Genomic DNA, 14,541 nt, shown 5'->3' with positions numbered 1-14,541 from the left:
GGGAGTGGTGGCATAATAGGGGAGAGAGGCAAAATCAACAGCTGCCTTTTTTCACCTGTGGAGGAAACCATAATATACTTACATTCTGAGGAGATGGAGCCAGAGAAGAATTGGAAGTTGAGGAGGAAGGAAGAGGAGTGCATGAAAGCAGGAGGCCAGGACAGGTATGGGCTCAGGAGAGTAGGTGAAGTGGGTCAAAGGTTAGAGATAAAAGTGTGAAACCTCAGTGTCAGTTGTAAGGGAAAAAGAGGAGAGAATAATAGATGTATATTCATGCACTCCAAAGTGACACATGGACATTCTTTCCTTTTAAAAATCTAAATACATATTATTTACTGACTTAGATGATTTTTTAAACCTATGCGTTTCCCAACTATTCCACTGTTCTCTGGTGCATTAGGGGCAGTAATGGTTCACTTATGCAGTGTACCACTAATCTTACTCTTACCACTGATATTATTATGCAAACAGTGTGTCATCTTGATCACAACAGATGTAAACTCCACAAAAAGATTAATGTGTCCTTCTACTGGAGATTTTTTAAATAGTGTTTCATGCTGAGCACCTCTTTAGCCTGTAAACTTGTATGTTGTTCTCTAGCTGTTGCAATCAGGTCAACTGTTTAATAGGACACAATATCTATACAACAGTTTAGAATAGAAAGTGAATAAGGATAGTCTATTCAATTAGAATCTTATATTTTATTTCAGTATTTAGCAATATTTTCTAAATACCTCTTTGGGTCTGATTTCAAGCATCATAAAAACATTGATTTTTCTTTTACCCTTGAACAGTTTACAGCCTTGAGCTCTGTGTATCCACAAAAGCTTGTCTCTCCCACCAATAGAATTAGATCCAATAAAAGATATGACCTCACCCACTTAACCTCAAATCAGTCAGTTTTATTATAATAAGAAATGCCCATTATTTTTCCTACACTTGTATTTTAAAGAGCATCTGTTTTTTTAAACCCTCTGCCCTTTCTCCTTGTCGGAAGTTGATATTTTTTCTAATGGAGAAATGTGGTCATGTGGTGCGTTAGAGGCTCATGCAGGAATGTATCCTTTCCTTCTGCCCACTCCTCCCACTGCAGAAAAAGGATGCTTAAATTACGTGGTCCAAGTGCTCTTAGCTATGCACATAACTGTGGATAGGCCTCATTACAGTAAATAAATATTTGTACAGCAGTGTTACAATGAGAGATTTAAGAAGCTCTATCTAATTAGCATATCAAAGATCAGATTAAGTGGTGACTTGACCCCAGTTAGAAATACCAACTAGGGAAGAAGATTTCTGATAGTAGAGGACTCTAATTTAGCAAGGAGTTTCATAGCAAGATCCAAAGACTGGATGTTGAAGTTAGAAAAATTTAGACTGAAAATAAAGCACTTTTTTTCCCCACAGTGGGATACAATTACTCTTTGGAACAATTTATCTAGGGATGTGGTGTTAACTCCATCTCTTGAAGTCTTTAAATCGAGATGGGATGTCTTTCAAAAATATATGATCTATCTCAACCATAAAATATGAGCTTTGAAGTAGGAATACTAAGTAAAAATTCTGTAGTTTGTGTTATGCAGGAGGCCAGAGCAGATGATCATAATGAACCTTCTGGCCTTTAAAATCTGAGTCTATGATATTCTCTTGTGCATTACCAATCATTGGTAGCATTACTAGCTCACTGTATTAACTGAGCTTTTGGGGCTTCAATTCTTGACTGTGCAGCATCATGGCCTATGGTAAATCATTGCTAAATGCCATTATCTACTACCAAATATTTTTCAATAAGGTTGAGAGGTATGGATACTATACAGTAATCTCCTTTTATTTTCATTGCTTCCATTTTGTTATTAGATAAACATGAGGTATGGGTTTGTTTGTTTTTTTTGTTAACTTTGCAGCTACAAGATCAGACATGTGCACTGGGATAATGGAAAGATTCCGGATATTCCGCACTGAGAAGACTTATGCAGTGAAGGCTGGAAAATGGTACTTTGAATTTGAGACAGTCACTGCAGGAGACATGAGAGTTGGCTGGACCAGGCCAGGCTGCCAGCCAGACCAGGAACTTGGCTCAGATGAGCAAGCTTTTGTCTTTGATGGCTTCAAGGTTTGTATAGATTTATTTTGACAGGATTGATTGCAAGTACTGACAGTAAGTTGTTAACAAAAATCACTTAATTTTTCTTCCTATTCTAGTTGTTTCAGCTTAATATCCTTCTGTGCCTTAGCTTTTGTTTCAGTGTTTGAAAATATTAAGAATCCTCATTAAGGTCTAGGTGAAATGAAAGGTAAAATCATATTTTAGAATGTACAATTGTAGTACTTGGCAAAAATACAGTAAGAACATTTGGCACGTACATAGCTCTTTTCGTATGAAAATCTCAAAACGCTGTACAAAATTGGGTGAGTATTTGAGGCACAGAGCACGTAAGTAATTGTCCCTAAATCAAGTCATTGGGAGAGCTGAGATTAGAACCCATTTCTCCTGAATCCTAGTGCAGTGGTCTCCCTATAGGAAATATCTGTAGGAAAGTGAACATAATTTTCTTTGTCAGCAGTAATTCCACTGGAATGAATTTGATTAAGAATATAGGAATGTAAAAGTTATGAAAATGAAGACTAAATTTTTAATGGAAATTTCTGATAGCATGTAGTATGAGAAAGCATGTCGTTCTAGCTCCAACTTCAGTGTGAAAGAAAGAACGAGATTGAAATCTAACTCTATGGGTAATATGTAGATAAGCAGAACATTTTTTTTATGCCATTGGTTTTTGATCCTTCACAAGAGTCAGATGACTCATTAAAGTGTGGCAGTAAAACATCATTTTAGTATGAAGACGTGAAATTTCTGCCATGATAACAGTTGCTGTCTAGACTAGTGGTGACTCATGTCTTAGTACAAAAACGCATATTAAATGCATTATGTGTCTGGAGTTGGAATTCAGTTATGTTGTTATTATTATAATACTTGACAGAAGTTACCATTACTCTTCACAAACTCAATTTTCAGAAATGCAGATTGTCAAGCCAAGCCTATCTCAGCCCTATTTTATTATTGTTACTGGATTTTTATTTGACAATGTTATATGATACAAACTGAGATGCCTTAACATTGAACTGAAAAGTCAGAATTTTTTAAATCACTGATCAAATTAAATAACCACAGTGTCCTATCATTAGCAGAGGATAGGCACTGAATATATTTGAAAAATGATGATAATAAAAAGCTGAGAATCAGTTGCCCTTCGGAATCCTGAGTTGAGGCCTTGATGCTTTCCTTGCAACTGTATAAGATCACTAAGCCCTAAAGCAGCCATGAGAATGCCATTCCTTGCTTTGTTTTAGGTGTAAACCATGTCATCAATCAAGTTTTCCAAGCTAATACAATCTCAGTCTTTGTAAGCCAGTAATGGGATTTTAGTAATACTTTTTGTTTTGCTAAGATTAACGTAATGGATGTTATCCCCCTTTTTAATTGTATTTCTTGCAGGAAGCACATTTTACCCTTGATGTGTGCTCTATTCTGGTTCCCATCTGATTTCAAGGAGCTGTATAAGATGTTGGTTTTGATTGATACATGTCTTGAGGATTTTAGCTGTGACTACCTTTTAAGAATGGCTCTATCCTCTTACTGTACCACAGCAGCTGAGATCAGCTGAGGTGCTGGAACTAACAGTTTCCAGCTAATTTGGGATGCTATTTACAGGAGGGATTTTAGATGAAGGTTCTTCACTTCTGGAATTCATTCCCCCCCACCCCGCCCCCTTGGTCAGAGAGAGCTTGAGATTGTTGTATTTCAGGACATGCCACAAGACTCCCGTGTTCTCCCAGGCTTTTCAGGAGTTGAGAATAAGGGATGGAAACTTAGTCCTGATAGAATGGGTGTGTTAGGAAGAGTTAGTCATTGATAGTGTGTTTTTCTGTTGTTGTAAATTTACTAAGAATTGGTATGTATTTATTTAGATTCTGCTCTTATGCAAACTCCACAAAAAAGGGCAGCCATCCAAACGTGCAATATTTATTCCTCTAGAGGTCAGTCATGCAAGGTGCTGAGCCACTCCTTGAGGTAATGAATGCCCTCAACTTCTTCTATAGAAACAAGTGGGAACTGACAGTGCTCATCTCTTCCAAAAATTACTCAGCACCCTGCATGTTCAGGTCCCTAGAGAGCATGGCAGGCATGTTGCATAAATCTAAATAAATGCATCTAGAATAACATATTTTTGAAGATTGTTTTGAAGCATAAAATTTAGAGGCCAAGCAATTGCATGAAAATAATTTTAAAAATACTATAAAACAGCTATTTAACTTTGCAATGGAGACCATATTATTTTCATGACAGATCTTCTGTAGATCTCCCAAATAAAAATAAAATACGTTCTTACACGTGTACTAATATATATTGAAATATCAATTTACCCCATCTATTCACTGGGTCTCATTTTACAGTGCTAATTTTGGAACTGCTTCGACAAAATTAATTGTAAGATTGCCACTCTCAAAGCGTAATTGTGATACTCATGAGCATTGTTTCAGAATGAGTTGCTGTAAAAGTATTAATACTAGTGCTGTGTTAATTGAGGGGGATAATTATTAGTCATATCACTGAGGGGGAGAGAAATACTTTCATTGTTTTTATCCTTCTCTGAAATCCCTTTCAGGCCCAGCGGTGGCACCAGGGTAATGAGCATTTTGGCCGCTCTTGGCTGGCAGGGGATGTCGTGGGCTGTATGGTTGACATGAATGAGCACACTATGATGTTTACCCTGAATGGTGAAATCCTGCTCGATGACTCAGGTTCAGAGCTTGCATTCAAGGACTTTGAGGTTGGTGATGGTAAGTGGTTGCACACTTTGTGCTGTTAACTTGCTTTTGTTGCTAGATTGTGCCTATTGTGGGTTGACATCCTTTTAACATGCACTTTGTGGGTGTACGAGCAGATGAGAATGCAGCTTTGTCACATATGCATAGCATAGCATAGTTTATTTGGCAGAAAAATACTTGTTACTTGCCATTGTTTTACAGTAACTTTGCTTTCAGTCATTTAGCTGAGAACTGCATAGAGCAAAAAGGTGCGCATCAGTGGAAATAGAATAGTAATTACTATATGATGTTGATCTTGAGCACTAGTGATTGTAATTAGAACAGCTTGGTTCATTATTTTGCTACAGTACTGGGGCACTTCAGAACTTGTAGCCATGGCTGAAGTACTTAGTTTTTCATAGACTACTGGGGTTCTGTGATTCCTTTGAATTCCCTTGTTATCTCCATGACATCAGCAAGGAAAGGCTGAAGTTGCAGAAATAAGACTGTAAATAAAATCAACCTACCTCATCACTCAAAATGCAGGAAGCTTATACTGCTACTTCCTGTTCTGTGGCCAAACAGAGGATGCAATATGGAATCTTTCACCACCAATTCATTTATTTTTCAGAATATTTTAAAGGACAATAAGGATTGTCCCTCCTGCTGAGGAGGGAAAGTTCTTCCTCCTTTTAATGTGTAAATATTTTCATTTGGTCTCAAGAAAGAAACAGGGAGATTGGGAATGAATCATTCAACTCAAAATTCAGATATTACCTTCCAATAATACCATCATGTGTTGTGTGTGTGTGTGTGTGTGTGTCATTTTTTAAATGTCAGAAATGTGTTTTAAAAAGCCTTAAGGGAAAGATTTTTAAAAAAATCATCAACTTTGTCTTCAATGCAGAACTTTTCCCACAACTTTGGAATAAGGAAAGAACAGTGGAAGTCACCAAAAAGTTTAATTGTCATGGAATAAATACATTGAGGGACCTCAGGGTAGACAATACTGGTTTACAAGAAATCGAATGGTAAATTCACAAGTGAAATATTATACGCTTTTTTTTTGGTGACCTCCATTGTAGGTTAAAAGGAGATTCGTCTGAGTGCTAATAGTTACATTCAGCATAAAAGAAAATAGCAAGATACTGACAGGCAGATTTGTATTAGCTGAGGTTTATCTTCAAAAGAAAAATGAAGGTAAATGAACTGTTGGTGCAAAGAAGATGAGCGCTGATTTTCATTTTTACAATGGAAAGTTTTTCCATTAACATCAATGGGCTTTGGGTTGGGCCTAAATCTCAAGTTTGCTTCAGTGACAGGATGTAGAATTAAAAATTGATTTTAATAGCTACAGTTGCAGAACTATTGTAGGGCTGCAAATGTCTGATAGAAATTTTTTTGAATAATTCAATGTGCTGCTCAGAAAAATGCACACACCCACAGACGAAAATAAAACTGCTAGATGGAATTTGAAATCTCTCAGACTTGACAGGTCCCTGTTAATGGAAATTTGTGTTCACTGCATATTTTGAAAGTTGTATTCTGTTGTTTCTGAATGATACATGCACCTCTAACCCGATATAATGTGACCCCGTGTAACATGAATTCGGATATAACACGGTAAAGCAGCACTCCGGAGGGGCCGGGCTGCGCGCTCCGGTGGATCAAAGCAAGTTTGATATAACGCAGTTTCACCTATAATGCGATAAGAATTTTTGGCTCCCAAGGACAGCGTTATGTTGAGGTAGAGGTGTATATTGGTAAATAATCTCTATATGGCTTGCCAGAAACATGATTGTATTGCCCAATAGAATTTCACCCTCAAAATATTCAATGTAGAACAAAAACTTGCTTCATTCTGTCTGCATTTGCAATATTATGCGACGCAATTTGTGCTTCCAGTTTCAAAAAGTCATTGAAGCAACTCTGAGAGATGCTTCTGCAGACATACAAGAAACAATGGGCTTCCTCAAGCCTTGCCTGATATTAATTATTTATAGAGCACTGAGTATGATCTCATTGCAGTAGAAACATATATAGAAGAGAGAGTCCTATCCTGTGCACAAGTTCCTCTCCACATTGTCATAGAACAGTTGTGGAGCAGTTCATCGACTGCAGGAGGTATCTGATCAAAAGACCAGTTAACTACTGGGAGTCTTTCTATTCACTTTAATTGGCTTTGAATCAAATCTTCTTTGTATGACTTCCCTGCTGTATGTCCCATAGTCGTCATAGAGCCATAGTGGTTTTCCTTTTTGGGCCTTGATGCTGAATATAACAGCACTTTTATGGGGTCATGAAAATAAATTCTTATTTCTCTCTCAATTAAAAAAAAACTTCAGTTTTCTAGTCTGCTGTGGTATGCATTCATCCCTACTGTAAATATTTTCTGTGCCATATTCACAGTGTGTAAGCAAGTTGATGATGCAATTGAGCAACAGCACATTGTGGGACGTGCATTTGTCAGTTGAAATGGCATGTCTCTCTACATGCTAAGGTCAGTTACATTGACTGATGAGCACACATCTCTTAGAGTATTTTACTGTGCTTTCAAAATTATAGCTTTTAACAGGTTACATTTTACTTTCTTTGGCCTCTATTTTAGTAGGATGTGGAGTTAATAGAACTGATTAATGTTAAATGGTTGCTCCTGCATCAGCTTCCCCAGCTCTGCTACAAGAAGAGGAAGTGTTCATTTTCGTGTCTCCTGCTTTCTAGAGCAGTGCTGCCTCAGAGCTGCTCCTGGTTTCATTTACATTCCCCGCTCAGGTGGTGGCTGTGAGTAGAAGACTCGTGCTTCCACCTACTAGTGTTCACAATTCTGTGAACTTCACAGCCCTTATTACTGAACAAGGCGTTACAGCTGTAACTCAGGCTATGTCTACGCTATCGCGGTAAGTCGCAGTAGGTGAATAACGTAGCTGGAGTTGATGAACCTTAGGCTGAGTTACCATGGGGTCTACACCTTACTCTTCTCATCGGGGTAGAGTACAGGGGTCAACTGGAGAGAGATCTGCAGTCAATTTGGCGGGTCTTTACTAGACCTGCTAAATCAACTGTTGGTGGATTGATCTCAGAGCGTTGATCCCAGCTGTAGTGTAGACCTGCCCTCAGAAAGCAGGCAAGAATGATCTCTCCACCCCATCCCTACCCCCCAACCATTGAACGAATAGGGTAGCTGAGAGGTTGACAGTGGCCCTTACTGGATGCTTTAGAGGGAAATTTTGAGTGATCCATCCCCTATTGTCCACTCCCAGCTTCAGACAGTTGACGATTTAGGTTGCTGCAGAATGAAGCTTTTCACTTTAGGAAAAAAAAATAACAATTTGTCAGAGCCATCTGCCCTGCTTCAGAGGACGCAGCCTGCTTATAATCCAGTGCCGGTGTTACAACATTTACGAACAGGGAAAAGGGAATATGGCTCTCTGCCAAGTTACTGATCAGACTCACGGGCCCCTATTTTAGGATCTACTGCCAACAAGATGAGTTCCACAGAATTATGACAGATGGTACCACTTGTGAGATATCACTCTTGTCAGTAGTAAATATAACTATTAATTTATAATTGCACATTATATATGATTGTGCAAGAGAGATTTCATGCAGGAGGTATGGTGTATTCATGCATAATTCTGAATATTCAGCCAGGTAAATAGTATGATTCAAATTCTGTCCCCAGTTACACCAGTGCAACTTCAGAGCATGATTTTCATGTCTGCACTGTATATTTGCAACCAGTCTTCTCCAAAAGAGTATAAATTACATGGAAATTATGCTGCCCTCTTCTTTTACCCTAAGCAAAGGGTGGCATCTTGGATGTGGAAAAAGTGGATGGAGTTGTTTTCAGGACCATATCCCTTATTCAATATGCATCTGCCAAAAGCAACCCAGGGGGTGGGGAGGGGCAAATCCTACCCTGACTCATGCCCTTTGCAACTGCAACTACTTTTTATGGTTGCATTGCATGTCAGTCAGGGAAGGATTTGACCTACCTAGCAAATCGATGCTGCCACAGGCATCTTCAGCCATTTTCACTCAGTGTATGAGGCACCACAGCAAATACTGTTCCAGTGTGGGGGATTTGGGGATTTTGGCTATTGCAAAATGAGTTGGTGATTACTCTGGTTGGTGGAACTGGACTGATGATACGGATTGTCATCTCTACGTCACACTGACTGGTTACTGAGTTAATGAGAACCTTCTGCATTTTGCCAATTGACCTCAGAAGTGAAAAATTTTCCTGGGTAAGGATTGAGTCCAAAATTCATTGCAACATAGGCTGCTTGGTCAGATATGTGTAACTTAAAGACAGCTTACCTTGGTGCGGTAAAAAGATCTGTATTTCTGGAAAGCAGGTACAGTGTCTGCTAAGGTTATGATTCCTATTAATTTTACCATGTTAGTGAATGTGTTATGAGAAGCAACTGCATACTGTATTTCTAATAATGTGTGCCTCTGTGAGAATACTACTCCAGATCTGACAGACATGCATGCATGTAGTAGAATTAATAGTGTATGTGTGTCATCTTGTACACGCTCATTTCTCTTTCTTGTTAGAGGTGATGATTTTTCCTGAGATGCAGGACTGCGTTTTTGTTATATACTCAGCTTCTACACGCCTCCTGTTTTGCTGCTTGCTTCTGCTCATCACAGCAACTGCCACTACCTGTATTATGCATAACTCAGCTCTTTCATATAGGAGCTGATTGTTGTAGTAAGGGGCTAGCTCATGTGAGTTGGATCTCCAATAGCTGTAGATACAGAATTTGGTAAAAATATTGCCCTTCCTTACATGAAACATTGACCCTTGTTAAAGTCCACCTTAACTAACTACTCTTGTATTGCAAATTCACATGAATTTGATGCAGGCGGCATTTTATTCTTCCACTTCCCTGTTTTTGAGTAAAGTTTGGAGCTCTTTTTTCCATGTACACTTTTTTTTTTCAGAGAGGATGACAGAGGCTTCTTGAAATCTCAATCTAAATGTATATATTTTTTCCTTTTATGAGATAAAATCCTATCTACATCAAAGAACTAAATCTATAGTTTCTTAAATGCCTCCTCTATACTGTTACAATAACTTCAGTAGCATTCTGACTGTTCCAAAACTCCTCATACAAACATGGCATGTACTCATAGTTCCCAATCTATAATGCTATTTAAAAAAATGAAGTCAGAATGTTTGTGTGGAATATTGCATGTTGTTTCCAGAGTCATTTGTGTCAAGTGTGTGTTATATCAATGCTCCTTAAAGACTTTTTTATATTGAGGATGGTACAGGGCTGTACTACTCCATTGAGAGCTCTTGGAGACATTGGGTTACTCAGACACATCACTTCCTACAGTGCCTACTTCCTTAGAGTGCCTGCGGAACATAATTCTGGCACCCCTCTTTACAAGCATGTCATTGTGGAGTGTGGGGCAGGGCTATAATACCACCCACTCTGGAAAGATTAATGCTGCTGTGGGGTAGCTACCTTTGTACAGTCCTTTTGCTCCCTTAACACAAGAATTGCAATTGTGCTTTCCCCTTTTGTAAGGGGAGGCTTTTTGTTCTTTCTTCCTCTTGAATGTCTGCTCAGCACTGGGCAGTTCTACCCAAGAATGGCTGACATTCATATGTTGTCCTTCATCCTGAAGAACTCTCAAAGTGCTTTACATCAATAAGAAACAGAGGTAAAGGGAGACAAGGTGCTAGGTAGGCAAGCATGTGGTTTAAGTCAGATAAATCTATATCTATTTGGGTTTCTCCCACCATATATAAAGTGCAAACTTGCAAATGATGAGTTGCATTACAGAGGTCCATGCTGTCTTCTCTGAACACCCTTCCTCTAACTACACTAACTGCTTCCCCGAGGGATAGTTGCTCCTAAGAACAACACTTCTTGAGTGATGCATTAAGATTTGTCATCCTATTGCAGACAGAGCTGTGATTTTTGGCTTTGCCTAAAAACATTTGCAATCATTCGTGGTTCATTGACCTCTGCAGAATGCATGTTAGCTTCTCTGTAAGTTAAGCTGTGAGGCAGATATTAATTTAAATAGATACTGATTTATGCAAATATAACTCCCCTCATTATAAATTGTTTAATATGATTTTTCCCATTTAGTTCTAGTATTCTGCTGACAAATGGTTTGTATTATATTTTAACAATGGATTTGCAATAAAGTAGTCATAAATCATACTGACTGAGCAATCTCACTGTCTGTGTGTGAAACTGATGTCTCATTACTAAAAGCCTGGCCATGAAGATAGAAATCCAGACATTAATCTTACAGACTAGAGTCTGCAGCTCGTAGTTTCTGGCCATGTTTATCATCTTTAACACACATGTAAATGACAGTGAATCTTTCTTATCTGTAATAAAATATTCAAAGGAAGTTTTGAAGTCTGTAAGTTTATGCCGAACAGCGTTAACCACTGTGGCTTTTGGCTGTGACGTTCTCCTTGTGTATGCAGAGCATGTCATGAATGGAGGCTCTGCTCCTTCCCATCCTGCATAACCCCTCATTTTAGGGACCCCAAAGAATGAGAAGACCCAGCTGCTCTGCCTGCTGACCATTGCCATTTCTTCTCCCCCATTTCCATTAGATTCTACTCATCTCTACCAGCATAATGGAATGGACCATCCAGATTTGGGGAGAAAGGAGGAAATTACCTTTTTGACACTTTTTTTAAACTTAATTGATTTTTTTTTTTAGCAGACAAGTCAAATAAGTTTTTTCAGTAGTATTGTTAGATGAAAGGGGAACAAGAAGGATGAATAGAAGAAAGAGAAGAAAATACATTTTCTAAAATAACAGACTGAACCTAACAACCAGAGATGTCGTAATGTAATTTTTGAAGTGGTGCATAGGTCTTGTGTTGACTCAGAACAGTGAATTTCATTCTCTTATGAATAGGGTCTTCGCTTAGAAGTGAAGTACCGAGCGACCAATCTTGTACTAGGGTTGTACGCCAAACTTGCACCTGATGCTACACAGGAACAACCTCATCCATCATCTTCACAGAAGTTACAGTATTGCGTACCCTACGCATTTATGAGTCACGAATCTGACTCCAAAATATCATAAGATTGGTATAAAAATAATGAGATTTAAAGAAATATATGTGGGTTCTTTTTATTTGCCCTTCTGGTTTTCAAACCTTTAGGTTACCTTTGGGACATGTTTTCAAGTTTTTCTCTGCAGCCATTAGGGCTATAATTTTTTTTTTTTACAGGAAAGGTGAGGTTCTTGTTTTAAAAACAAAACAAACAAAAAAACACAACTCTGAGCTGAAGCTTGTTGAGCAAAATCAAATACTGTAAGACTTGTAAAATCCTGAGCACTGGCAGCACTTGTCACCAGCAGAGAATTTAGCCCTATGTTAAATATGGCAATCACTGTCTGATATTTCTGAACAGTGAATTATCTGGTATGTGATAGCATTTCTTGCTGCATCTCCTTTTAGAGAGGCTTGTGTTCAGTACAATAAAAGAGAGATGCTGCTTGCTGATTCCTGGGAGGTAGCATACTACACACTAATACAGGAGTTTGTATCTTTTGGGTTTCAGGCACTTTTATCTATAAAAAGGGAATCTATAAAAAGGGAAATAAAAACAACCCAGGAAACTACAGACCAGTTAGTTTAACTTCTATGCCAGGGAAGATAATGGAGCAGGTAATCAAAGAAATCATCTGCAAACACTTGGAAGGTGGTAAGGTGGTAAGGTGATAGGGAATAGCCAGCATGGATTTGTAAAGAACAAATCGTGTCAAACTAATCTCATAGCGTTCTTTGATAGGATAACGAGCCTTGTGGATAAGGGAGAAGCGGTGGATGTGATATACCTAGACTTTAGTAAGGCATTTGATACGGTCTCGCATGATACTCTTATAGATAAGCTAGGAAAGTACAATTTAGATGGAGCGGCTATAAGGTGGGTGCATAACTGGCTGGATAACCGTACTCAGAGAGTAGTTGTTAATGGCTCCCAATCCTGCTGGAAAGGTATAACAAGTGGGGTTCCGCAGGGTTCTGTTTTGGGACCGGTTCTGTTCAATATCTTCATCAACGATTTAGATGTTGGCATAGAAAGTACGCTTATTAAGTTTGCGGACGATACCAAACTGGGAGGGATTGCAACTGCTTTGGAGGACGGGGTCAAAATTCAAAATGATCTGGACAAGTTGGAGAAATGGTCTGAGGTAAACAGGATGAAGTTCAATAAAGATAAATGCAAAGTGCTCCACTTAGGAAGGAACAATCAGTTTCACACATACAGAATGGGAAGAGACTGTCTAGGAAGGAGTATGGCAGAAAGAGATCTAGGGGTCATAGTGGACCACAAACTTAATATGAGTCAACAGTGTGATACTGTTGCCAAAAAAGCAAACATGATTCTGGGATGCATTAACAGGTGTGTTGTAAACAAGACACGAGAAGTCATTCTTCCGCTTTACTCTGCGCTGGTTAGGCCTCAACTGGAGTATTGTGTCCAGTTCTGGGCACCGCATTTCAAGAAAGATGTGGAGAAATTGGAGAGGGTCCAGAGAAGAGCAACAAGAATGATTAAAGGTCTTGAGAACATGACCTATGAAGGAAGGCTGAAGGAATTGGGTTTGTTTAGTTTGGAAAAGAGAAGACTGAGAGGGGACATGATAGCACTTTTCAGGTATCTAAAAGGGTGTCATCAGGAGGAGGGAGAAAACTTGTTCACCTTAGCCTCCAATGATAGAACAAGAAACAATGGGCTTAAACTGCAGCAAGGGAGATTTAGGTTGGACATTAGGAAAAAGTTCCTAACTGTCAGGGTAGTTAAACACTGGAATAGATTGCCTAGGGAAGTTGTGGAATCTCCATCTCTGGAGATATTTAAGAGTAGGTTAGATAAATGTCTATCAAGGATGGTCTAGACAGTATTTGGTCCTGCCATGAGGGCAGGGGACTGGACTCGATGACCTCTCGAGGTCCCTTCCAGTCCTAGAGTCTATGAGTCTATCTCAAACCATTTCCGCCTATGTTATGTCAAGAAAACACTTCTATACTCTATGGGATGCATAAATTCTTTCTTGCTTGCTTGCTTTCTTGCTATAGGATTTATACCTGTGTGCAGTCTGGGCTTGTCTCAAGTGGGAAGAATGAACTTTGGCAAAGATGTCAGCTCCCTGAAATACTTTACTATCTGTGGCTTACAAGAAGGCTATGAACCCTTTGCTGTTAATACAAACAGAGACATTACCATGTGGCTGAGCAAGAGACTCCCTCAGTTTTTCCCAGTGCCACCAAACCATGAGCACATTGAGGTTTGTGTTGTACATTAATGTTTCCTGTTAATTTTTCAGGAATTTGTTTTAATTAAATGAACTTTACAGTAAACTTGCCGCTTTTGCTATTTTAGCCTTCCCTTTGAATATGGATATCAGTGTTGGCATCTGACGTACACTCACTCACCCGGTAAACTATGATTGTAGCTCAATGAGAGCATGGTAATTAGTTCTGTCAGCGAATGAGTGATCTCTTGGAAGAGTGTGAATGTATTAGACTCCTAAATAAATAAAAAAAATCATATGTTAAGCTTGCCAAGTTGAGCTGTCAAAAGCCTGAATATTCCAGAGTTAAGGTTGCTTCCACAACCTTAACACTACCCCTTTGCGTGAGTACATTATGAAACAGTCTTTAACTATATTGTTTGTAACTTAAAGATTTCTGCTTCATTCCATAGTGTAGATCAGATAGTGCTCCATGTG

The 14,541-nt window shown here is 38.8% G+C and overlaps 1 protein-coding gene and 1 long non-coding RNA gene across 7 annotated transcripts in view; one reads left to right on the top strand and one right to left on the bottom strand.

Annotated features, from left to right (window-relative positions):
* The window catches only part of RYR2 (ryanodine receptor 2), a 727,531-nt gene that overhangs the window by 437,721 nt on the left and 275,269 nt on the right, over positions 1-14,541 (top strand). For all 6 annotated transcript variants that reach the window (XM_050950348.1, XM_050950346.1, XM_050950344.1 and 3 more), the window contains 3 exons: positions 1,902-2,110; positions 4,665-4,839; positions 13,889-14,097. In XM_050950348.1, coding sequence (XP_050806305.1) covers positions 1,902-2,110; positions 4,665-4,839; positions 13,889-14,097 — 593 coding nt within the window. The remainder of the gene's footprint in view (positions 1-1,901; positions 2,111-4,664; positions 4,840-13,888; positions 14,098-14,541) is intronic.
* LOC127049568 (uncharacterized) overlaps positions 1-14,541 on the bottom strand; it is an 838,950-nt gene that overhangs the window by 560,182 nt on the left and 264,227 nt on the right. The window lies entirely within an intron of this gene.

Source organism: Gopherus flavomarginatus, chromosome 4 (genome assembly GCF_025201925.1).
Source record: "Gopherus flavomarginatus isolate rGopFla2 chromosome 4, rGopFla2.mat.asm, whole genome shotgun sequence".
NCBI lineage: Eukaryota > Metazoa > Chordata > Testudines > Testudinidae > Gopherus > Gopherus flavomarginatus.
This window is presented reverse-complemented; position numbering and strand designations above follow the sequence as displayed.